The following is a 23,941-nucleotide window of genomic DNA, read 5'->3' as shown; positions in this document are numbered from 1 at the left end:
GGGGAGAGAGAGAGAGAGAGAGAGAGAGAGAGAGAGAGAGAGAGAGAGAGAGAGAGAGAGAGAGAGAGAGAGGAGAGAGAGGGGGGGGGGCGGAGATGTATTTAACGCTCTTGGGAATTTGGGTAGGTAATTAGTCCGTCCAGCCCCAGCCACTTTTTTTAGGGGGGGGGGAGTGTCTTTTTGTGCACTCCCTATTATAACCCCAGTCCCAGCCAATACAGCAGTATTTCAGAAAAAGAGCCTAGCCTAGGCTTGCATTCTAAAAAGTGATGTACACTCTATAGTATCTTTGTAATGAGGTTTAGATAACATCTCTAACAAAGTTTAATGGTAAATGAACAAATATTGTGAACATTAAAGTTTCCATTAGGTTCGCTAATTTCGAAAAATGAGCAACTTCGGTCCTACATACTGCACATACATATACACCTGCTAACAAACAATTAAGCACACACATGCACATACAAACACACACGCTCTCGATCTCTCGATCTCTCGATCTCTCGATCTCTCTCTCTCTCTCTCTCTCTCTCTCTCTCTCTCTCTCTCTCTCCCTTTCTCTCTCTCTCTCTTTTTTTTTCTCTCTTTTTTTTTTTTTCTCGGGGGGGGGGGGGGGGGGGTTGGATTAAGATAATAAGATTATCGCTGCGTAAGATTATACTTTATTGTCCCTGTGGGAAATGATGAGAAATTATTTGACACTGATTGCAAGAGAATTCTTTTCGTGCCCTTGCGAGAAGCCCTCATGAGATTAAAGATATTGCCAAGCCAAGTGTATTGTCATTGTATGTCATATCAGTAGATCTATCTGAAGAGGTACAGCTGTCGCCCATTGAATCCCATTGCATCTGCCTGCAAGCAAGCCTGAACTGGTTTCCCCTGATCTTTTCTGTGCATCCCCTGAAACAACGAATGACAACATGATTTATTAATAGCATATGACCATCATCCAATGAGATAGCTCAGTTCGACGTGTGTAGTAAATATGTCTAAAATTAGAAGTGAGCCGGAATTCTGATTGTAGGCTGTTTACGATGTTTCCTTGTTTCACTTTTAGGGAAATATCAACTTGACCCTTTTTGACTTAATCATACACCAATGCCATGAATGTGTTACAGCATTGAATTTTTCTGTATCCAGTTATGTCTGGCCAAAGTGTACGAGGCAGGAGAAAGTATAAACTGGTGATTTTGGGTGATGGTGGTGTTGGAAAAAGTGGTAAGTCTGCAAGTACAATAAGTTCAGAGGCACAAACAGATCAGATCATTCTCTCAATCTCAGCTGTTGATTGCATCTTTGTGGATATCTACCCCCCCCCCCCTTACTCACTCTTTTGATATTTAGAATTTAGTTATCGTACCTAGTTATCTAACCAGCTAGGTTTAGGTATAAAAGCTTTATTGACTTTTACAGTCAACAAAGTCAAGTTCTCGAGTCTGGACTTCAGTTTACTTCAGTTGAGTAGCGCCTTTAGTCTAGCTCTCTGTCTCTAGACTCTAGATTCTGTGATCTATTATCTAGATCTATCTACCAAGACTTTTGACTTTTGATCAGTAAGATTTCTAGATCTAGCCTACACCAAATGCCATGGACTATCTATGGTACAGAGTCTGATGCAGTTGTAGTCTTTGGTTGATGAAGGAAAGAAGTGTATCGTCGGCCTTGTGATAAAACGAGCAGGGTAAATTTTACAGGAAGGAGAAGGAAAAACCTGTTTTATTTAAAAACAAAGGTGTCTAACGATAAATCGGTGCGTTAAACACCTATAAAAACACTTTACCGAAAAACTGTAGACCTTTTTCCCTTTAAAACTCTCTTGAAACTGCGTGGGTTGGATGGTTATACCATGTCGCTCAAATTTTTTTGGATAAAACCGACCAACCCTCAATTTTGTGGGTTGGCCAGTTTTATCAGGAAGCCACTGCTGGGCTTTAGTGCTGCCAAGCCGCGCTTGCAGGTAACGTATTTGATCTATTATTGTTTCAATCGTCGTGATCTTTTGTGTTATAAATCAGAAGAGGAAGGGAAGAAGAATTTAAGAGGGGTAAGTGGAGGAGGATTTATAAGGAGAAAGGGAAAAAGGAGGAGGAGGAGTAAGAAAAAGAAAGAGGAGGAGGACGATTTTATCGCTACCACTACCATTCTATCAGCTGCTGTAATTTCAATGCCATGGAGTCAATTCGGGCAAAAACAGCAGTCACAAAGTTGAAAATTTATTAGAAGTAGAAGAAGCAGAATACAGCAATGGGTCTATTACTATTATTTAATTACATTTGAAGTAGAAGAACAGTGAGGTTTGAAGGGTAAGGGAGAACAGCTATACAGCAACAACAACAAAAACAAACAACAACAGTAGTAGCAGCAGCAGGCCTTTAGAATTTATGACAATGTCTGACACTGTACTATTGGCACTGAGTGGCCATTCAAAGGCCTGGAAAAAAGTAATACTAAGAAAAAAATGAAAGAAGTAAAGCCACACGCAAAAGCACCACTATCTCAGCAATGGTTTGAGTGAAGTTGGTTACATAATAATATATTATTATTATTATACAAAAAGGCTTTGTATCAAAGAATACGCCAACTTTCTTCAAGGTGCGTGGTTTGACAAGAACTACGTTTGAGTTTTCTCAACAATAGAAGAGCATACTCTGTCTCACTGTGTCCTGTGGCTACTATATCAAGGCATTACGACAAAAAGTCTCCGTTGTTTTGAAAGACTCGACAATAATCAAATTTGATTTGATCGCCTTCAAAGCTTCCTACTGAGGCAAAGTTTCATAGTAATTGTGGTAGCATTGTGGTATGACAGCCTTCAACTCCTGTAGATATTTATACTGGTTGGCAGTTATGTTCAAATATAGATCTGCCTTTGCAGAGAGGTCCAGGAGTAACTGTCGTACACAGGGTGTTAAGCTTTCTTGGTCCTTGCAGCGCCTGCCATTCATCATCAAAGTTCAGCTTACTGAATTTTAAAGTGTACTTTGATGCCTGAAAGTCAGTGACAGTAGGATCGCCTGCTTTTCTCCATTGGCTGATTGTTTAGTAATCTCCGACCTTTGCGAAATCTTTGAAAAAGGTGTGGCACAGGTACATAATAACTTCATAGGGCCTTGGGATGCGTCTGGCTTTGAACATGATGTTTGCGTAGTCCATTGGGTGCGTTTTTGAGCGATCGCTTAATTGTGCTGTGGACTGAATCCACCTCCATTTGGGTATGGCCCTTGTTGAGAATTTCTCCTCATATGTGATGTAAGCTCTTTGGCCAGCGAAGCCATTGCACTCACCAGGGTGGCATTTCTGTTTTGGTTGTTGCACCCATCACTGTAGATGATGAAGTGGTTGAAGTCAGTCACTTGCAATCTCAGGTAGTGAGTCAGACATGATGAAAACTGTTACAGCTCAGACCACATTCACTTTCATCCCAGACATATCTGGCGTCTCTTGTGGCTAGATCCTAAATCGTAAAATTGTGTACAGCCAGTTTTGTTTTATAATTCTTTAGTAATGGTGCCAGGAGGACGCACTGAATCTCCATACAAAGGACGCACACTTTCTTCTCTGGGTTCAATGCAGCCTCCCTGTCCTCCTCTGCTCGAGCTGCAGCTTTCCTCATATATATTCATATTTGATGAGCTGTGTATTCTGTTTCTGTGAGGTTTCCAGATTCGAAGCTGAGTGCAAATGTTGCACTGGTCTTTCTTGGTTGAAAGTAAACTCACATTGTTTTTCTTGAACTTTTGGCAGAACACTTGAAAGCTCAATGTTTTTTCTGCCTCTCTGCACATTTGTCCATGTATACTCGATGCACTTCTGACGTGTTCTAGATTGTCATCTGCAGACGGGAGGGTATCTTCGAAAGTTTGCGAAAAACTTCCTCTTTATGGAACAACTTGTCTTCATTATAAAAAAAGTGATCGATTCCCGTCACTTTCTCCCCACCTCCCCCCCCCCCCTTCTCTCTCTATTTTTCTCTGTCTCTGTCTGTCTGTCTCTCCCTCTCTCTTTCTCTCTCCCCCCTCTCTCTCTCTCTCTCTCTCTCTCTCTCTCTCTCTCTCTCTCTCTCTCTCTCTCTCTCTCTCTCTCTCTCTCTCTCTCTCTCTCTCTCTCTCTCTCTCTCTCTCTCACACTTTCTCTCTCTCTGTCTCTCTCTGTCTCTCACACACACTGCCCGCAGACAAAATTGCACACTGGAACGTTTTTTTTATACTCGTATATATATACGTGCCGTCACGGGCTAACACAATGTTGCGCCCAATTCTCACCCAGACGCGACATAGGGCAATTGAAACATCTTGGTTGGCATGTACATTTTTGTCATATTATATAATCCTAATGCGTTGTTGCGTAATTGAGAGTTCGTCGTTTTCCCTTACCCTGGCAAGCTCTGAGGAGCCAGAGCTCAGTGTAAGGGAAAACGACGAATGGTCGACCGGTGAAGGATCACTGCTTCGTTTTCCTTCATCTCATGGGATGGAACGCTTAAAGCAGGCTAAAATATTGAATATATATATATATATACGATACGTCACTGACTAAAACCGGCTTACTTAAACCGGCAGTTGACGCTCCATCTAAACGACGCTCCGTCTAAACGAAGCTTGAGTGCCGTGAACGTAGCCTCAACGGCGCCTGCAAACTGCATTCAGGGCACCGTGAACGTAGCCACTGCGATTTTTGTTGTCTTCTGGAGTTTCTCTCACCAGTAACTGTTGACAAGATCTTGCCGTGTTTGTTTTTTTGTATTAATTTGTGTTATCTTTCTTATGAACAATTTCAGCAATTCTTGTTCCATTAATTTACCTGTTCTCCTCAAAGTTGTACACACGCACACACAAGCATGTGCGTGCACACACACACCCTCACACAGACAAATACACGTATACACACACACACACAAGCGTACGCACACACACAAGCGCGTGCGCTCACACACTAGCACCTAGCAGTCGGAGATGAAACCTAGTGACCTTGCCCATCGTGCGCTAAGCGACAAAAAGGGATCGCTACGGTGAGATCTAGTCAACTGGCGAGGGAAGCCCCGGAAGACGACAAAAATAGATGACGGAAATACGTCATCTGTATTTGGGCCAGCCACAGAAGTGTGCTAGGTGCATGTATTTTTATCCCAATTTTTTAGAAAACAGTCGAACCTGTCTAAGACGGAGCCGTCTATGACTAAGACGACCACACATTGTCGAGGACAAAAGTGATCATATTAGACAAATGGCCATCTTACATGGTGTCGTCATAATGTAAAAAATATGTACAGGAGGAAATGGGGAGTGGCCATTTGTACAGGTGATTGTCTCATGTCGTACAGTATACAGGGGTGGTTGTTAGGGCAGGTTTGACTATATTGTCTTTCTCACTTAACACCTCTGCTGCTTAAATTGATTTTGTTTTGCTTTCACATCACTTGGCATGGTGGTCATCCATTGCAAAGGAAGCCCATGAGTGTTAAATTCATTTTATCCTATCAAACAGATGGAATGAGGACAGAGGCTTGGCGACAGCAAAGTGATAATTGGAATCATGTTAGCTTCTTGCGACACTTTTTCGAGATGGAAAAGGCAGAGGGTTTCTATTCCAGACTAAGGTCACCAGGGCAAATTTTAAGAGAGCACAATAAGCAATGATAGAGTGGTCAAATTCTTGTATAATAGTTCCACTTAGCCAGAAAAGGCTTCCCCATTTTAGTTAATTGTGATTTCAATTTTCTAACTACAGTCTAATCTAAACAGAATCTTCCCTCTTCCCTCTTTGTAAATTCATCTATGATACACCTGTCTTAAGACAGAAACCTGCTCAACCCGGAAACAGAAAGAGAAATTCCTTCTCTTCGGAAGGTTTTAACGAGTCTAAGACAGAAAATGCTTTGCCCGCCCAGCCCTGAATTGACACTCTAAAACTCCCAAGTTTTGTTCCATGGGCTCCAACCTTTGCGCTACAGAACCAGGCAAGGAAGGTTGAAAGGGGTGCGGTTTGGGGGTACCAGACAGTTACCAAACCCCATCCATGTGAGCGCTGAGCGATGCTGTTGGTCAGAGTGGTGTAGATGTGGAATCTGACCATTGCGTGTGAATTGCTCGAGTGGTGCTGCAGCACAGATACTTTCCTGGGTAGCCAGAGGTTTGAAATTAATTTGACCTGCATCCAGTCCTAATTGTATGGCCAGCCGAGAAAAAAATTCCTTGAATCGTTGTTACGTGCAGGGGAGAGGTGGCATTGGTTGTTTATGCTTATTACATCGATGGGTGAGGCTAAGGGTGGGAACAAAGGAGACATTTAATTGTTTTTATTTTTCATCGGTTAAACAATGGTCATATGAAATGCAACTACTGACTGTTGGCAATGGATAGATAAGACTGATGCATGCCATTGTCAGAGAGCCTAGAATAGCACTTGGGAGGTGTGAAGTTTTGACCCATGTTTGCCGACTGGACAAGCTATCCTTGATCCCACCGTGTACGCTGGCCATCTGTAACCCCCCCTCCCCATCTCCCCAAAAATCCCTGTCCAAGGCAGAAAATGTCTCAGGCCCATTCATATATATCTGGCTCCCTTGCGATTCTATCTTGGGCAGGTTGGGCTGCACACATGATGAAGTAATCTATTACAGTTTGTTTTTCTCTGCAGTCCATTATCACAACAAGGCATTTTAGTCCTGCTGTGTTACTGATACTGTCCATGAAGGTCACCCATCTTAGATAATCCCTTTTCTCCTCAACAATGTTTTTGTCATTTTGGACAGTTTCAGATCAATTTTAGTTTCATTTGTGTGGCGTCAAATCATTTTTTCTTTAATCAGAAGTTTGACTTTTTTTTTGTGCCATATATATAGTCAGCATCATTCCTCAAGCACCAAAGCCATTTTTTTCCCGTCCTGAGTTAAGTTAAGAAAAAGAGAATGCCCTAGTCAAAAAAGGAAATAACAGAAATGAAACTATACCGTAATTGTATATATCTTGTTAAATACACCCCCATCAACACAATTTAGATCATTTAGGACACTAGCTGCTTTGACTCTGCCAGTCAGGGCCAACCGGGGCAGAAAGACATGCGGAGTCCCAGCTGAAAAAAAATGTTTTTCCCACTCAGGAATCAAACTCACACCATCTTCATGTGACTGTAAAGTCCCTAAACCGCTGCACCACAGATGCCGATAAACTATTGTAAGATGCCCATTGATGTCTTTATTCAAATAACAGCCTTGTATAGAAGCCCCCTGAAATTGACTTTGGTGATTGTGGAATAACGCTGACAATGTGTATTTTCCTCAAACTGTTATAATAGCTCTTTTGCTTGTTCATAGTGAATGGTGCTTAATGAAGTAGATAAAATTCTTAATAATGTATTAATGATCTAAAGTTGTTGAATATCTTCTTTTCTTTGCAGCTTTAGTGATACAGTTTGTATGTCACAGATTTCAAGAATATCATGATCCTACAATTGGTAAGCAATTAGTGTTCTCCTAAATAGTCTCAGATGTAAGAGCTCTATTCTTTAAAGAGAACTTTGTGAGCTTCCCACATTTATGTAAAACATCTTAAGCTAGGTCATCAGAACACAGTGCAGTACCAACCATCTGTGGTTTAGCAGCTTTGAAATTTGCTTTTTTCTTTGGACAGTACTTATAATACGGTCAAAAATTTGTGGTGCAACTTATTCTCAAATATCTTTTTAACGGGTGAATCTATGTCACCCATACTTTGCACAGCAGTTTGTTTCAATCTGTCCTAAATCATATTTTTCCAGAACAATTGGGGCTAGATTAAAAAACTTTTCTTCATAAATTTATATAAACATGAAATCTCCATCACACATAAAATGGGATATAGAAAAACATGACTGACTTGCTATTAAAAACAATATTGGCCCAGTTATATATTAAGACAAATTGATACAAATACAAGTCATAGTGCAAAAATTGGAGTGTTTATGTTCGATAGTTGAGGAGATATTTTACAATAAGTCCGGCCACGAATTTTTGACCACACTATAGGTGTCTTGGTATAAAAAATGTTTGTATGATAGTAAATTGCAAGTGTTTGGGAAATACTTTTCTTTACAAGTAAGAATTTGCGAACATAGATTTCTGTCCTTCTGTGTGTGTGTGAGTTGTGTGTGTTTTATTACATATATATAGATGTTTAATATAATCTTTCAATATTTGTCAAGTTCTCTTCTCTCACTAGCTCTTGGATAAAACTTACAACTACTTTTATTGTTTTGGTAAGTGTTTTACAGCGCTCGCAACTGCATATAAGGTCATATGAGCGCGCGGGACACACCACATATTTTCAATTGGTTGGGAACTTTGAATTTTGTCTGGGTGGCGGCCGAAGCCTACTTTTATCGATTTTGGACCACCAAGGGATCTGTAGCGTGCGCAACTTGCACACGGGACCTCCAAGATTTTTCGCCCTTGTCCGAGAAGGCAAGGTGTAGATCTTTCCTACCAGAAGATGAGGGGTGTTGCTGAAAGACAGCAGTAAGGAGCCAGGGAGTAGCACTCAGTAGAAAAGCTGCAGAAAGAGTCAGGAGCCGAGTGAAGGGTGCAAAGGAGGCGAGGGGTGGGGGAAGAAAGTGGAGACGGAAGCAGCCAACAGAATATTGCAAGAGAGAAGGAAAGAAGGTGAAAGGAGACAATTTTAGAGAAGAAAATGTGTCTGTCGCTACCCGGATTCGAACCCGCGACCTTTGAATGAGAGGCAAGCACCTTCATCTCTTGGCTACAGAGCCCCCTTACTTACAACTACTAGACTCAGTTCCACAACAGTTGACTCTCCACTGTTCTCTCCTTATTTTTTGAATAGCGCCTTCTTTGTTTGTTTAGTAGGAGTAATGCTATTATTTATATTAAGACTTTTTATATTGTCAAAAATGGATTACACAATATACATTGGGAAGCACCATGTTCTACAGAGATGCCTAATTGTTTGAGAAGCCATGGGTCTATCTCCAAATATCTGATGTGTTAGAAGAAAGAACGATAGATTTTGAAGGCTAATCAAATTTGTGATCGTATTTCATACTTTTATCTTCAGAGGATTCATTTGAACAGCAGTGCCGTATCGATGATGAGCCAGCTCACTTGGATATTTTGGACACTGCTGGACAGGTAAGAATAGAAATTAAGGGGGAAAAAACATCATAAATTATGAGAATTGCTATGTTTACAGTAGTATAGATAGTACAGCTTATGCCTCCACTTTAAAGAAAACAGTTCGTGTGAAGGGATAGTCAGACCCACCACATATTGGATTTCTATGATGGTGGAGGGTTTTTTCTTTTTCTGAAAGACCCATGTGGTCAATTTGCATAAAACCCTTTTTTTTTTTCTCACAGCTGTTAGACTATACTGCAATTTGAAATGCATGCTACTATGATTTGCTAGAGAAGTATTGCTCATTTTCTATACCTTATTTGCTGTTTTGTCTGCATGCTTATTTAATGGATGTGATACACTCAACAAAGTTCATATGAAAATAAAATGTGTTTTATTTGTTTTTAATAAAATCTTCGCTATCGGGCTTAATAATTTCAGCAAAGTGAATTTGCTGCTGAAAAATATTTATTTGTGTTCATTCTGAGTTTGATACATCACTATTATTGGCTGAGGAGGAACCCATGTATTTCTCAAGTTTCCATTTTCCAAAGAAGAAAAGTTTATGATGCTTAAGGGGGGAGACACTTAAGGTAAGGAGAAAGAAGTAATGGGCACAGCTAAGTCTTCAAGAGGTATGGCCTGCAGTGACACATGTATCATGCTATGAGAGTCAAATGTAAGTTCACCACAGGTCGGTCCATTCACTGGGGGGTTTTTTGTATTTTGGACAACCGTTAATCTGTGTCTTTTGGGATATTGGTGACTCCCTTTTGTTTTCCTGAAACCGTGCTTTTTGGAGGAGGATCTGAGAGATACTGTATTTTTTTAATCATCAAGGGGTTGGTATCTCCTTGTTCTATTTCTTCTTCGTGTTCCACTACAAGTTTTAGGGGTAGTTGAGTACTGGTTCTTCAACCTGCAGTGCAACTTATTTATTTTTACATATTTGCAACTGTTTTTTACCTACTTAGTGGAGCCCCTTACCTTGCCTTCTTGCGGTCACCTTCCGATTTCAAAGGTACTCTGTATGGTTTTAAACTAACTAGAGTATTTTCAGTTTTGGAAGAAATTAATTTAGAATTTGGCCAGGTGGCGGCCAAAACCTACTCTTACTGATTTTAGGACCGCCAAGGGATTTTTTACGTCCACAGCTTGCACACTGGACCTCCGAGATTTTTTGCCCTTATCCAAGAAGGCTAGGTGTTCAGTCTTACCTACCCTGAGATAAGGGGTGTAACTTGAAGACAACAATAAGAAGGGGCCAGGGTAGTAATAGAAAGAGTCAGGAGCAAAGGAGAGAGGGGCCCAGAGGAGGGGGGAGGGACAGAAAATGTAGATGAAAGCAGATGACAGAACATGGCTAGAGAACAGGAAAGGAGGCAAGAGAAGACAATTTTAGAAAACATTTTTTAATTGCTGTCAGGTTTCGAACCTGTGACCTATTGAATGAGATACAAACACAGTACTTCTAGACCACAAGTTCCTCAATGGATTGGCAAATACATAAAGTGCATTATTTTCAAAAGAACCTCTGTGTGTCTGGTCAAAAGCTGAATTTGAATTTTTTTTTACCCTTATTAAAAACAGGTTTCTAATGTCCGAAATAATTTTAACAGAACTTAATTAAGAGTTTTTCAACGTTCTGAAAATCATGTTCTTTATTACCACGTTGTTTCAGGCCATGCTCATGCATAATTGTTTTATTGCTATAAAAATGAATAAAAAAAACACAAGACTATTAAAAATGTTGTGGGTTTTTTTCCTCCTCAGACTGAATTCACTGCAATGCGAGAACAGTACATGAGAAATGGAGAAGGTTTCATACTGTGTTTCTCCATAACTGACCGCAGGAGTTTTGAGGAGCTGGTCGCCTACAGAAATTTGATTAACAGAGTGCGTGCTGGGGAGGAGATCCCCATCATAATCGCTGGAAATAAATGTGACTTGGAGCAGAAAAGAAAGGTTTGAGAGAATTCTGATTTGACAAAGACAGATACAGCTGAATTTTTCCAAAACTGAATTTTGAGGGAGTGAGAAAAAATTACTTTTTCAACAGGTTTCTGCCTAGACAGGGCAATTGGTTTAGCTGAGGGTAGGGGAAGATGAGGTGATTGAGGGAGGGATAAATAAAGGATAGGGTGATTGTCAGTGCTCATCTCGTCAGGCCCCAAGAAATGCCCCAGTTTATGTTTCTATGATTGACATCAAACAGAAATGGTACGCTAAAAGCTAACTGGACTGCTCTCAGAGAGTTCAGAGATCTCAATCTGTCCCCAGTTCACCATACATCACATGCACTTTAGCTTCCACTCGCATCCAAGCCCTTTCTCATGTCCACCTTTCTTTTTTTCTTTTAACCCCTCGTCTTGCGAGGGCCGGGTTTATGTCGCCCGACAAGCCTATTTCGGCACCTCGCCTTCGTTCCAGTCCCATGTCGATCCGGCCTCTGGCTCAGCACACGCACGCCGAACATCATCCCCGTTCCATTCGGGTCCCGCATCGGACACGCATTCACGCAGCTCAAATGTGTGTGCGTCTGTCTGCTTGAGTTTGTGTGCGTTTGTGGCCTACTTTTAGAACCGCCTGCGTTTGTTCGTTACCAAGGCAAATGTCTCATTCAAAACACACAAATTTGATAGCTCTAGATGTTCGTCCAATGAAATTAGAACAAATTGACCCACTTAGACATGAGGAGCTTGAAGGGATAGTCAGGAAACAAAAGACTTCCATTTTTCTATACAAAATCTTTCAAATAAGCTTGATTATGTATGAAATGATACTACCTAATAAAAAAGAAGCTTGTTTGATAGTTTTGAATACCATTGTGCTTGTAGAAAGAACAATTTGAGAGCAAAACATTTGGAAATTGACCTTATATTTTCCCCTTTCGAACCCCAGATCATTCATAACAACAAGAGCGTCTAAAAAGGTTATTCGAATGGGCGTAACTACTGGTAATGTCTTATCAGCTTATGAGAGGGAGTTATTCATGTGTTCGTAATACTTAAAAATAGAAAGCTATAAAAGATGGAGCGTTATCTTCATCATCGATAAACACACTCCCACGGTATTCATGTCGAAAACACACGTTTCCAGGCCCGCTCGCTGTACACCAACAGTACACACTGAGTGACCTTGGCAGCCCACCTGGAATGTCCGGCGTAATAGGTTGCTGATAAGATTCGCATCTCTGCACAGATGCTGGACAAGAGTTAATCTGAAGACACACCACTCACTACCTCCCATGTCCGTTTTGTAACCCACTATAAGTTTGTCACATGATAAAAATGAATGTGTGTTACAAAACACTCGCTGCCAACTGTTGACTGGATCTGAGGGAGCTTTATGGATGGTATCAGAGTACGTTCAAGGGATTTTTCCTCATCAAAAAAAACAGGCAGCCATGGTAATCGATAGAGACACAAGAGACGCAACAAGCTTCTATTCATTAGCTTCCTATGTTTGTTCTATGATGAAATACTCACCAACTAAGCAATACTAATGCTGGATAGAAGAAAGGGGGGGGGGGGTTATAAAATGTGTGTGCATGTCTGTGCGGTGTGCATTGTTTTGGGTACAAATGCAAACTATGAAACAACAACAGTAGCAATGCTATGTAAGTGATGGAAAAGAATGACCGTGAATGGAAGTCAATCAGATGCTTTGACCACATGAGAGAAGCAATGCAAGTGATTGTGCTTGCTGAAAACCACTTAGTGATTGACCAACTTGGCAGGGTTCTCGTGCCTGCATTAAAAACTGTGTCAATGTACATGTAGTGTGTCGATGTTAGCGTCTGTTAGTTCATGCCAAACACCCTCTCCCTGTTCCCCAACCAGCAGAAAGAGTGGAAAGTTCCTCGGTAAAAGTAAATTGTCTCAAGCTGTAAGCCGGTTCTAAAGCAGATTTCTGTTTTTAGAAAACTTCAGTTACACGGTTAAAGCAGCTGGTTTTTAAACTGACTGGGATTTCATGTGGAGACCACTGTGGAATATTTAAATACCGTCGAACCTGCAGTGACGACCACCTGTATAATACGGCCACCTGTACTAATGGCCACTTTCCGTTTCCCCCCTTGTGTTTTTTCTATATAGTTTAACGGAAGGAGCTACCCTTGAGGACCGTTTTCTATATTTGCTGCCCAAGATCAAATCTAAGTACACATAGGCACAGTAAAATCTCTTAATACGCAATTTTATTTTGGCATAGCTACAGCGGTTGCTATGGAAACGGCCGCCATCTTGAAAATAAACATTGAATTTTTAATCCCTAAGGCTTTCTTATTTACTGACCAAATTTTACTAAATATGGTGAGCGTATACCTGAACGAGACCCTATCAGAGTAACAGCGAGTTTTTTTCACTACGTGGAAAAGAAAAAAAAGATATGAGAATTTTCCTTAAGTATAAAAATCTTTTCTAAATTTAGGTTGCGTAATCGTTTGCCAATGAAAAAGTGTTATCTTTTTCGCTAATAACTTTCTGTTACATTGATGACAGACTTGCCATCTATGGTTCCTGAAAGTTTTATGTCAAAAGGACAAAAACTAAGGAAGGAGTAGGGGGAAAAACTGGAAAAAAATTACATTTGAGGAAAAACGACATTTATTGTGAAAATTCACTAAAATAACCCATCTTCATGTTTTCAAAGGCAATTAACAAGGAGAATAAGGACTTTCTCAATTGTATCCATGCTATTTTTAGACAAAACACTTGTTGCTGCGGCCACCTCATTTTATCAACCCATATTCAGTTTTACCTGCCTAAGACGGTCAAACATGGTCTCGCATCACCCGACACTTTGTCATAAATTTTGAATCGGACCCTTACGCTGTGGACGGGCCGTCATAATCCATTTATATGTTGTTATCGTTAGTCCCTCCAATGAATGTTCACCGAAGTTGACCAATGGGTAACAATAAATTTTCAACTGCTGGTGGGGGAAGTGTGTGATACGTCATAACGTATAAGCCCGCCCTCAACTCATACACACGCATCGTATGTGGAGTGACTGGTCGCAGTTTAGTTTACCTATTTTGTAACAAAGTAATAACAATGGACGTTAACGTGAAAGTGCGACAGAAGCGTCACTCGTTCTTCAAACGGTAGCGACCCATGCTTTTGTTCTAGCTCAGAACTCGGTTTTCATCGCTTTACATATTTCATTTAGTTTACACTTTCACCAAAAAAACTACAACAGCAAAAGAATCACACAAAACCTCTCTTACACTGCCCCCCTCCCCCCCCCCCCCCCCCTTTTTTTTTCAAAGGAAAACAAAAACCCTAATAAATTCACCTTTCGGCAGTCAAATGCTTGAGATCAGCCCCGGTTGGGACCTCAAAAGGGAATGGTTTGCTTTCTTCATTTTGATTAGTCCTGTCTAAGACGGCCACCTGTGATATATGGCCACTTTTCTCTTTGACATTGGGTGGCCGTTTCACACAGGTTCGACTATATATGTATGTTCATAGCTGCCAACCAGTGTGTAAAAAACACTTTTAATAGGTTTTTAAAGGTCTAAGTACTGAAGTTAATTTACGTGTCACAAAATTCCATGTATTCTCAATTTTCTAGTATTACTCCTCATGAACTTGTCACGGTTCAAGAAAAATTATGAACTCTCTGTCAAGACCAGATTTGCTAATAATAACAAGAATGAAGCCCATAAATACGTTGTAGTTGTATCCCTTACCATATTTAGCTATTGAGCATGAATTTATTGAATGCAGAAAAGCGTTGGTGAAGGGTCTGGAGGGAGATTAGGAGGCCAATGACCACCATCTTGAACTGCCATGGGGTTAGAATCTTCTTTGGGGGGGGGGGGGGGGAGTTAACAGCTCTGTACGCATAATAGTGTGTTTTGTGGGTTTAAATGATTTTTTCTCTAAGCCAAGTTGTCTTTCCATAGCCATTTTCCCTGCTGCAGTTTTTTTGAGTCCTAGTTAGCCCTTCAAGACATCATATTCAGCTTTAATTTTGACTATATTGTTGAAAAATGAGACAACAGACCATTCTTGAGAATCAAATTCAAAATAAGGTTGCCGTGAGATTGAAACTGTTCTGTCATGTTCGTAGTGAAGTGCCTTGAATACAATATCCTTGACCTCTTGAATGCTTGTAATTTTGAGGATTATATATGTTAGTTACTAAGTTATGTATTATGTTTCTGTTTCTCTTTCAGGTAAAGTATGAAGAAGGTGTGTCACTTGCACGGCAGCTTGGATGTCGATACTACGAAACATCAGCGTATCTTCGAAAGTGTATAGATGATGTGTTCCATGGGATAGTTCGAGAAATTCGGGAAAAGGAGAAAGAAAAGTTTGATCTAGAAATGAATCCTAAGAAGAAGCAGGGTAAAGTTCGGAAGCTCCTAACTTCTTTGCAACCAGCATCTTTATTTAAAAGGGGAAGTTCGTCTAAACATAGCAAATGATGCATTTTGAGGATATCTGCTATTTTACTTTATTGAGACAACTCTTCTTGTACTTCAAGACAGTTTTATACAAATGATCGAAATTCTATTTAAATGGGATATTTGGTGTTCCCCATACTCTGTCTTTTTTTATTGTCCTGAAAATTGTGAATTTTGTAACTGTTGCTCATGTTGACGCATGACCTAAGTGATAGTGTAAGCTGTTGTAGGAGCTGAGATTCTAATAATTGGTTATTATGTTGCTTAGGAAAAGTGCGGAGATTAAATTCTCTGAATAATGTCTCTAAGACAAAGCTTGTATTGTGTGTATATAAGATTTAACGTAGTCTATTTGTCACTAGATGGCACTCTTTCTAAAAAGTCTCCTGCTAATTATTTTTTATGGAAGGAATAACATTCTTAGTTTTATTCGTCTTGGTATGTTTTGAGACAAAATAGGGAAAATGAGCTTGATGTTTTTATATTGATTTTATTTACATATCAAATTTAATTGTGTGTTGACCAATAGAATGTTGCCTATATAGTTTTATAAACATTTATAGTCGGTCCTTCATTTTTTAAAGATAGTTTTCAAGAATGGATGCTACATTGTGTCATGATGGAAAGATTTATTAGATCCTTTTTCCCAGTTCACAAGCATTTCTACAGTTAATACCTTATAGCAGATTATTCCACTGTTTATAATCATATAATGCAATTGCCCTGCTTACTTAGCATGACAACCATGCTGTGTGGTGTTCATGTAGGAAGAAGGTGATGGAGACTGAAGAACAGATAAAAAGTTATGATCAGTAAATAGGGAGGTTTGACTTTCTCTGTGGACCTAAGGGCAAAGAACAGAAAATTATGAATCACAGATGTTGATTATTTAGAATATTTAGGTAGTGCCTTAATAGAAAGATTGTAGAACTGATGTGGATGGCAATATTGGGGGGACAAGCTTTGAATATTTTGGGGGCCTGTCCTGTCAGATGATATAAAACTTAACACTCATAACACACGTGGTGGGGTGTTGACGAGATTGTATGTTTTTTTTAAAATGCAGCATGCTGATAGCAATCTGAAAAAGCTTCCCTCTTCTCTCTCCATAGAAAAGATTACTACTTGTACTATTACAACAAGTGATCTTGCTTGCTTTTACCACTGTCACTTGTGCATCTGACATTCTTACGAGAATATCTTTCCTCTTTCTCTGATATGTGAAACATTTTCTACAGTCATTTCCATTGGCACAACACCTTATGATGACAAAGTATATTATTATATATTTTTATCACTTTCTATTGGCTGCAGATAGAACAGTGTCTTGCTTTCAACAGCATTATTGTTGTGATTCATTGAATACAATTGTAATTGTGTTTTCTGTATTCGTTTCAAGTAACATAACAGTTAGGATTTTCTTCAGTTACTTTGTTTTATTTTCCCCTGTGAAATTTATAATTTCATTGTTGCTAGACCATCACAGAGTATTCAGCTTGTGTTTCTTCTGTTTTTCTTTTACTCCACTAACAGTTTTGAAAAGTTACTTTTGCTATATCTAAGTGACATAAAGTTGATTGCAAACTCCTACTCTACTCAGGCTACATTTTAGCCTTTACTACCCCAACTCTGAGAATTACATCACTCTCTGTATTCAGCGTAAATTACAAAAAAATAAGAAAGTGTCTCCAAGGTGGTTTGAAACATTGTTCTTGTGGTCTGTACTGTTGTGGGGTTCTATTCTGAAATGGGCTTGTGTTTCATCCTTAAAACTTTGATATAGAGGGCCTGTAATTATTATTACAGGTCTTAGAGAAATTAGTTTGTACTATCCATAGGTTGTTTGAGAGCCTTTTTTTTGTTTAAAGTGTACTTTGTGGTAAAGAATGGACAATACATACTTTGTTTCAATTATTTTTGTCGAAGTACATTACTACCCACAGTACTTAAAAGATTTAAATTGAATTATGTTAAAAATAAATGTAATGTTTTTATGCTTATTTATCCCAAGAAAAGTGTGTCAGTAACATATCAGATTATCTGAGGTTTCTTGTACATTTTCCTTATGTCAGTACTGAGCTGTACAAGTAAGAGAGCTGCTTGGGAGATGGATTTTGATGTCGAATTGAGCAACAGTTTGGGTGATGGGGTTTTTTACGTTCGTATTCAAGAGCTTTTATTTCATGGAAGACGACAAGAGATTTTAACCCTGAGAATTATTTTTCAGGTGAGACTCTTGTGAGTGCTTGTGCTTGTGTGTATGTTTGAGTGCATGCATGTAATATGTGTCTACATGTGTAGCGAGGGGGCAGAACATTTTTCCTATTACTGTCTTGGCCAGTTCGGCTGGTACAAAGATGTTCTACCTATGCCTCATGTTGTTCCTTGTCCATTTTTTACCCATTTTCCCCTCTCTTGTTCCGTCTATTTTGTTTCTTGGCAAAGTGTTGTGGGGAAGAATCTTCCTGAAGAGTGTAGCGGCACTGATTGTTCTTGCCCAACAGCTGGGCGTACCTGTGACAGGCTAAGGATTTTTAAAAACCATTTTGTGTATGTTTGTGTTCCTGTGTTCACATACAAATGTTTTCTTCCTTTTCATTCTCCCAGATTTTTGTTTCATATATCTGTGCTATATATGAAGATTTATATCTCTCATTAGGTTGTGCTTGTATTATAAATTGAATTTGTCTTCATGTGAGTCACTTTCTGAGTGAAAAAGGTTGTTTAACTTTTCATTGTCATATATACATGTAAACCTACCCTAGTGCCATAAACCAGTGCATGGCTGTGTGAGTGATGATTACACCTTTCATTTTTGTGAACACATTTTTCTTTTAATAGACAAAGGTAAAATGCACATTTTTCTTTTAATTGACAAAGTAAAATCTATTTAGTCTATTACTATTTACTTCAGGATTGCCTTACATTATGTTCAATGCCCGTTCTTACGGCACTGGAAGATTTTGCTTTGTAATGCTTGATCAGTCAAATGTTTTTCATTTCATCATACTGATATTTGATGTTTGAAAGCTTATTTCATATTATTTTCTTAAGGTGGATCTCAGAGCTATTGCACACCCTGTCATTTCTGTCCCTGTGATGTCCACTTGTCACGTTATTTCACAATTTTTGTTTGTGATTTAATGAATGAAGATATCATTTTACTTGTGCCTTTTGCTGATTTGACATTATATTGTCATTTTCATCTTGGGAGAAGTGGAAGGAAAAGATTTTTTATTAACTTCAGCTTTTTTTCAGTCCATCATCATTGCTCCTTATTATCAAAATCAAGGAAGTAGTCTGTCTTTGATTTGGATGATCAGTCGGGCATTTTTGTTTGTTTTCAGTCAGTATCTTTTTGTTATATGATAATGCAGGCTTGAAAGATTTTTATACTTATAATTCTTGGTAAGCTTTAAGTGCTTTGAACGGAAGTCAAGTAGTTTTCATGTCATGAAGTGAAATAAACAGTGCTGAACCATCTGTTGGACAGAATGCTAGTCCATCTCAAGTTTTACCCCATGTAGGTTTTTCTTCTCTCGGTGCAAGATGGTGGAGTCGGGGGAAAATCACAGTTTCTTTTCCAACAGCACAAAGAATTGCTGGACTCTGCCCGAATCAAACACAATGCTTCTATAGTATAGGTGAAGTTGTGTAACAATGTAACAAATTGTACTTTTTGGAAACACTGAGATGGCTGTTGAAGAGGTTTATGAGGTGCCCTTTTTGACTTTGTGCTATTTTTATATTCACAGTTTTCAGAGTGGAATTTTTGGAAAAAAAAAATATTTTGCTGGAAAGTAAGTTATTGTAAAATTTGTGGGGAATTTCAAGATAAAAGCTTCACTACAACGTATTCATTAACTTATGATTTTAAGCTCTTGTAGTCGCATAATTCCCATAACTGTTGAAAAGAGGAGTTTGTTGTAGCTTTCATACGCTATTTAACCCTATCCGTAGGTCATGTTTTACTATCATCCATATGACGTGGGGAACTCTGTGCCACCACTTTCCAAAGAGGAAATTTACTCGTTAATCCGTTCCGTAAGCTTGGCATAGCAGTCTGTCAAAAGGATTTTTTGAGAAATACTGAATGTTTCAGAGCGATATTCGTTCTAGAAGCATTCTAAAATGTGAAGAATACAACCCCTGGGGTACAAAATGACCCCAGGGCGTACGCATAGGGTAAAAGATTTTGGTATAGAATTACCAGCATGTGTAGTGCAGCAGTTAGGCACTTGGCCATCACAAGCAAAAAACCTGAGGTCGACTCACATGTGGGAACAATTATGAAGTATCTCCGTCTTTCTGCTTGGACGTTGTATCCATCTCAGTGTGAGTTGACCCTGACAGGCAAGATTGAAGCAGCCTGCCTCTTAAATTATGTAAATTGTGTCGATGGGGATATAAAACACAATTATAGACAATTTTAAATCTAAAATTTCCCAATTATTGTCAGTGGTGGTGCTTTTTTTGTTATTGTAGCTTTTATGTAAAATATGACTACTTTTAAAGGACAGATTTATTGTATAAATAAATATGTTTACATGATATTCCCACAGGGAAGCAAGTTCCTGTAACATTTCAAATTTGAAAGTTAAAATATGTGCTGGGAGGGTAAACATAAACATCTCTACGAGAAAGTTGGCTTGAGGAGAAATTTTGAAATTAGTACGGCTTAATACTGATTTATGGGGTTTTCCTCACAACTTAAAATTATGATTGGCTTGTGTTATGATTAATGTTTGTTAATTATTTTACTGGTGCTATACTGTCGGTTAGTATGTTTTTGTATCAGAGAAGAATTGAATCTTTTATTTGTAATGGTGAATTTCTTTTGTCCTGGTGATTTCTTTAACCAACGGAAAAAGATGTTAATGAAAATTATAACTCTACTTAAACTATGTTTTAGTTTTAGTAAGTGTTTTATGGCAATTGCAGCACAATAAGGTCATATAAGTGCCGAAGATTAGAGGCGTTACAAGGGAGTAACAAACACAAAATAGAAAGAGGGGAGATAAGGACGATAGATGTTTGATAGGAAAGAAGGAGCAAACCACACCAGAGCACCCGCCAACCACCCACACTTAATTATGCTTTGTGAACTGAGACTGGAACATAACAATATCTTTGTGTTTGACTTTACACTCATTATGACAGGTTCCTAGGCTCTAGTCCATCATGCTATGGACAGCTGCATCCTGTTAATGAAATTCCAGATTTGGGAGTGGTAGTCCAAGTGATTTAAAAACTTATTTGTGTATTTAGGAAAAGCAGCATCTCGGCCGTATTCGTGACAAATAGAGTGATATTCACACTGATTGGAACATATTGGAGTCATTACATTACCGGGGGGGGACTGTAATAACAAATTAAATATGCAGTACATGCAATAAAATGTCAAAATGAAGATCTCTCGTATGGCCATTAGATATAGACCTCAGCTTTTTGTTTGATATAGATCAAGTCTTACTGGTGATGAGTATTTATGCAACCCACCCGCTTACAAAACCATTGGTGACTGTCTGAGAGTTTTATATTCACTCATAATCCTTGAACTTGCCTTATTTGGAATGGGGAAGGATAGTGGCACTGAATCCAGGATAAGTGTAAAGTAGACACTGTTTCATCACTGTAGACTAATGTTTGTGTCATGTTTGGCCACATTTTATAAGCCTATGATAGTGCATGTTGCTGGTTAAACCAATGCATCCAGGAAAGTACATGTATGAGGTTCTGTAAATTCAAAGGGGACAATGACAGATATGTTCTGCCCACTGTTGTGTCATCTTGTGTCTTCAGGTTTTGCAGTATATTTGTGTTTATTACAGTGCCTTTCTTCTTCATCTTGAAACTGGTCTTGACTTCCCTCTTCCTTCAGCTGTAGCCTTCTGCCATCTGTTCATTGATCCTAAAGTTGATGTCTTTTAAGGTCTTGTCCACCTTGCAGGCATTTTTATAGAGGTAATTACTTTTACCTCTTTCAATAAAGGAAATCTTTCTGTTTTCCCACACGTTCCATGTGACAAAAGTTTCCCAGCCATCTGAGTTATAAAAGTACAACTACTTTGCACTTTTCCCATAGCCATGGGCACAAGGGTACCACAACTAACTTGGCAACCACCTCCCTCCCTCCCTCCCAGTGCTATTTTTCTTTAAATCCCTTGCTCATCTTCAGGCCTGTCCATTATGGAATGTTGCTTACCCGTCTCTCCTCACTTTGTATGGGAGATTTGTCTAAGCAAGCCCTTGTGATCCTGTATAATGTCATGTTCCCTTACAGCTCAAGTTTGCATTGCTTTATTGCGGTCGGTAGGTCGGTCTTCATATATCTCCTATGGGCTACCTCATTCTGTATTTCACTTCTTCATTGGTAGTAGTATGGTCTTTCCATGAGGTTGATTGGAGTTTATGAAAATGTTCTGTCTTTATAGCTTTCATCCTCTTCTGTATGTGTGCTGTAGGGGTCCATGACTCACAGATGTATAAAAAAGAATTCCGATATGTCCAATGAGCACATTCTGTATATGGGGATGTAAAAATACCAACATTTGAAGAAAAAAAAGAGAGAGAAGAAAAAACAATGAGCAACTAAGTCTGATCTTGGAGCTGAGAGTAATATTTCTATTTCTCCATGGAGTAGTGTAAGTACTCGTATTCAAAACATAAAGTGCTTAAGAGAAGAGAGCAGCTTATTGTGATCTCTATCGTTATAATGACCACTGTTTTCAGATTGAAGTCTAGACACTTGATGATGGGCTTGGAAAAGAAGCCTGAAATTCAGATGGGATGACTTTTTTAAAACAGTATTTTGAGAGATGGTCCTGCCAAAGCAACTTCTCAATAATTGAATAAACTTTAATAGTCTTATATGCTTATTTTGAAGTACATGTGATAGCAACTGATGGATCACCCTTTTTCTTTCTTTTCATCAGTGGACTTTCACAAACAATGTTCACGAAGGTAAGCAATTTGCATGATGAGCTTTCCCCCATTCCTATTTTTAAAGTTATGGATAAGGGGAATATGCTCATATTCAAGCTGTGGCGTTTACTTTAAACTCATTATTAAACCTTTTTTGTTCTTTTATCAGAATTGCTGATGATCATAATCTTTTTATATTTTAAAAAAGACATCCTTATTTTACTCATTTTGCAGTTTCTTTTAGCTGAACAGAAAAAAACTGTTCAAAAGCTGTTTTTATCGAATGGGCTGTGAGAGTATACATGCTTTTGTTATAAAAGGTTTTATTTGGAAAGATAAAATCAAATCAGCATATTGTCACCATCGCGATAAGCTCAGTTAACTGCCAAATTGTTGGTTTTTGTTTTTTGTTTTGTTTTTGTTTTTTTGACGAAAGGCATTCTACTAAGCATGTTTCATATATGTGAATTAAAATTTAATATTTAAATAAACAACCAAAAGTGGAATTTTTTAGTAATAGTATGATAAATCAGATAAAACTCTAAGCCATCCTTTTAATAAATCAGTTTTTCTTTCTCCTGCGAAATTTACTCTATGTCACTTATCTGATCTTACCACAATGGCGACGATATTCCTGCTTAATTTTTTCTTTTTCCAGAATGATTTTCAGACTGCCTGCTGTCAGTTTTTTTTTGTTAAAATTTAAAATATTTCTTCATACTATTCACCAAATTTCATATTGTACTGTATGTTCTGTCCTAAGAAGTGTACAGATGTTTATGATGAATGTTGACTGTTGAAACTTGGTGCATATGATGTGGCTTTTGCGATTTTTCTCATGTGAATTTGATGTAAAGCAGCAATAACACCATAGAACGAGCGCTCTATCAAAAAAGAATTGTGAAAATGATTGGGATGTTCATTTATATTTCCGTTGATCCAAACATTTGAAGAGAATTTGTAAATATTCATGGGAGTAGCACTTATTTTTCGATATTTATTTTGACCGTACTATAAAATTCCTTGTTTCCTATCACCTATCATGCTATATCGAAGTGAAACCTTGTACATGTACAGTTATTTATTAAACGTAAAGGACTGGAAATTGACTTGAACAACCTGTGGAATTTCATTTTATTTTGCAGTTTATCAAATTGTTTGGTTTGTTTTTTGTTTTTTTGGTTGTAGTTTTTTTGGGTAAATCAACAAGTGTTTTACGGCACTCACAACTGCATAAGGTCAAATGAGGGTGCCGGACTCATTCAACGTTTTCAGTTGATAGGAAATTTGAATTTTGCTCAGGTGGCGGCCGAAGCCTGCTCTTATCGATTTTAGACCACCAAGGGATCTTTAACGTGCACAATTTGCACTCAGGACTTCCAAGATTTTTCTCCCTTGTACGAGAAGACTAGATGTAGATCTTTCCTACCAGAAGATCAGGGGTGTGGCTGAAAGACAGCAGTAAGAAGGAGCTAAGGAGTAGCGGTAGAAAGGCT

At 38.7% G+C, this 23,941-nt stretch overlaps 1 protein-coding gene across 1 annotated transcript; it reads left to right on the top strand.

Annotated features, from left to right (window-relative positions):
• Positions 1 to 985: 985 nt before the first annotated feature.
• LOC101856457 (GTP-binding protein Rit2) lies at positions 986 to 23,560 on the top strand. Its single transcript, XM_005106559.3, has 5 exons — positions 986 to 1,218; positions 7,396 to 7,452; positions 9,048 to 9,121; positions 10,880 to 11,071; positions 15,291 to 23,560. The coding sequence occupies exons 1-5, from the start codon at positions 1,143 to 1,145 to the stop codon at positions 15,540 to 15,542; spliced, it is 651 nt and encodes a 216-aa protein (XP_005106616.1). The 5' UTR covers positions 986 to 1,142; the 3' UTR covers positions 15,543 to 23,560.
• The last annotated feature ends 381 nt before the right edge of the window (positions 23,561 to 23,941 follow it).

Source organism: Aplysia californica, unplaced genomic scaffold (assembly GCF_000002075.1).
Source record: "Aplysia californica isolate F4 #8 unplaced genomic scaffold, AplCal3.0 scaffold00543, whole genome shotgun sequence".
Classification (NCBI taxonomy): domain Eukaryota; kingdom Metazoa; phylum Mollusca; class Gastropoda; order Aplysiida; family Aplysiidae; genus Aplysia; species Aplysia californica.
The sequence above is the reverse complement of the archived record's forward strand: the minus strand, read 5'-3'. Positions and strand labels throughout refer to the sequence as shown.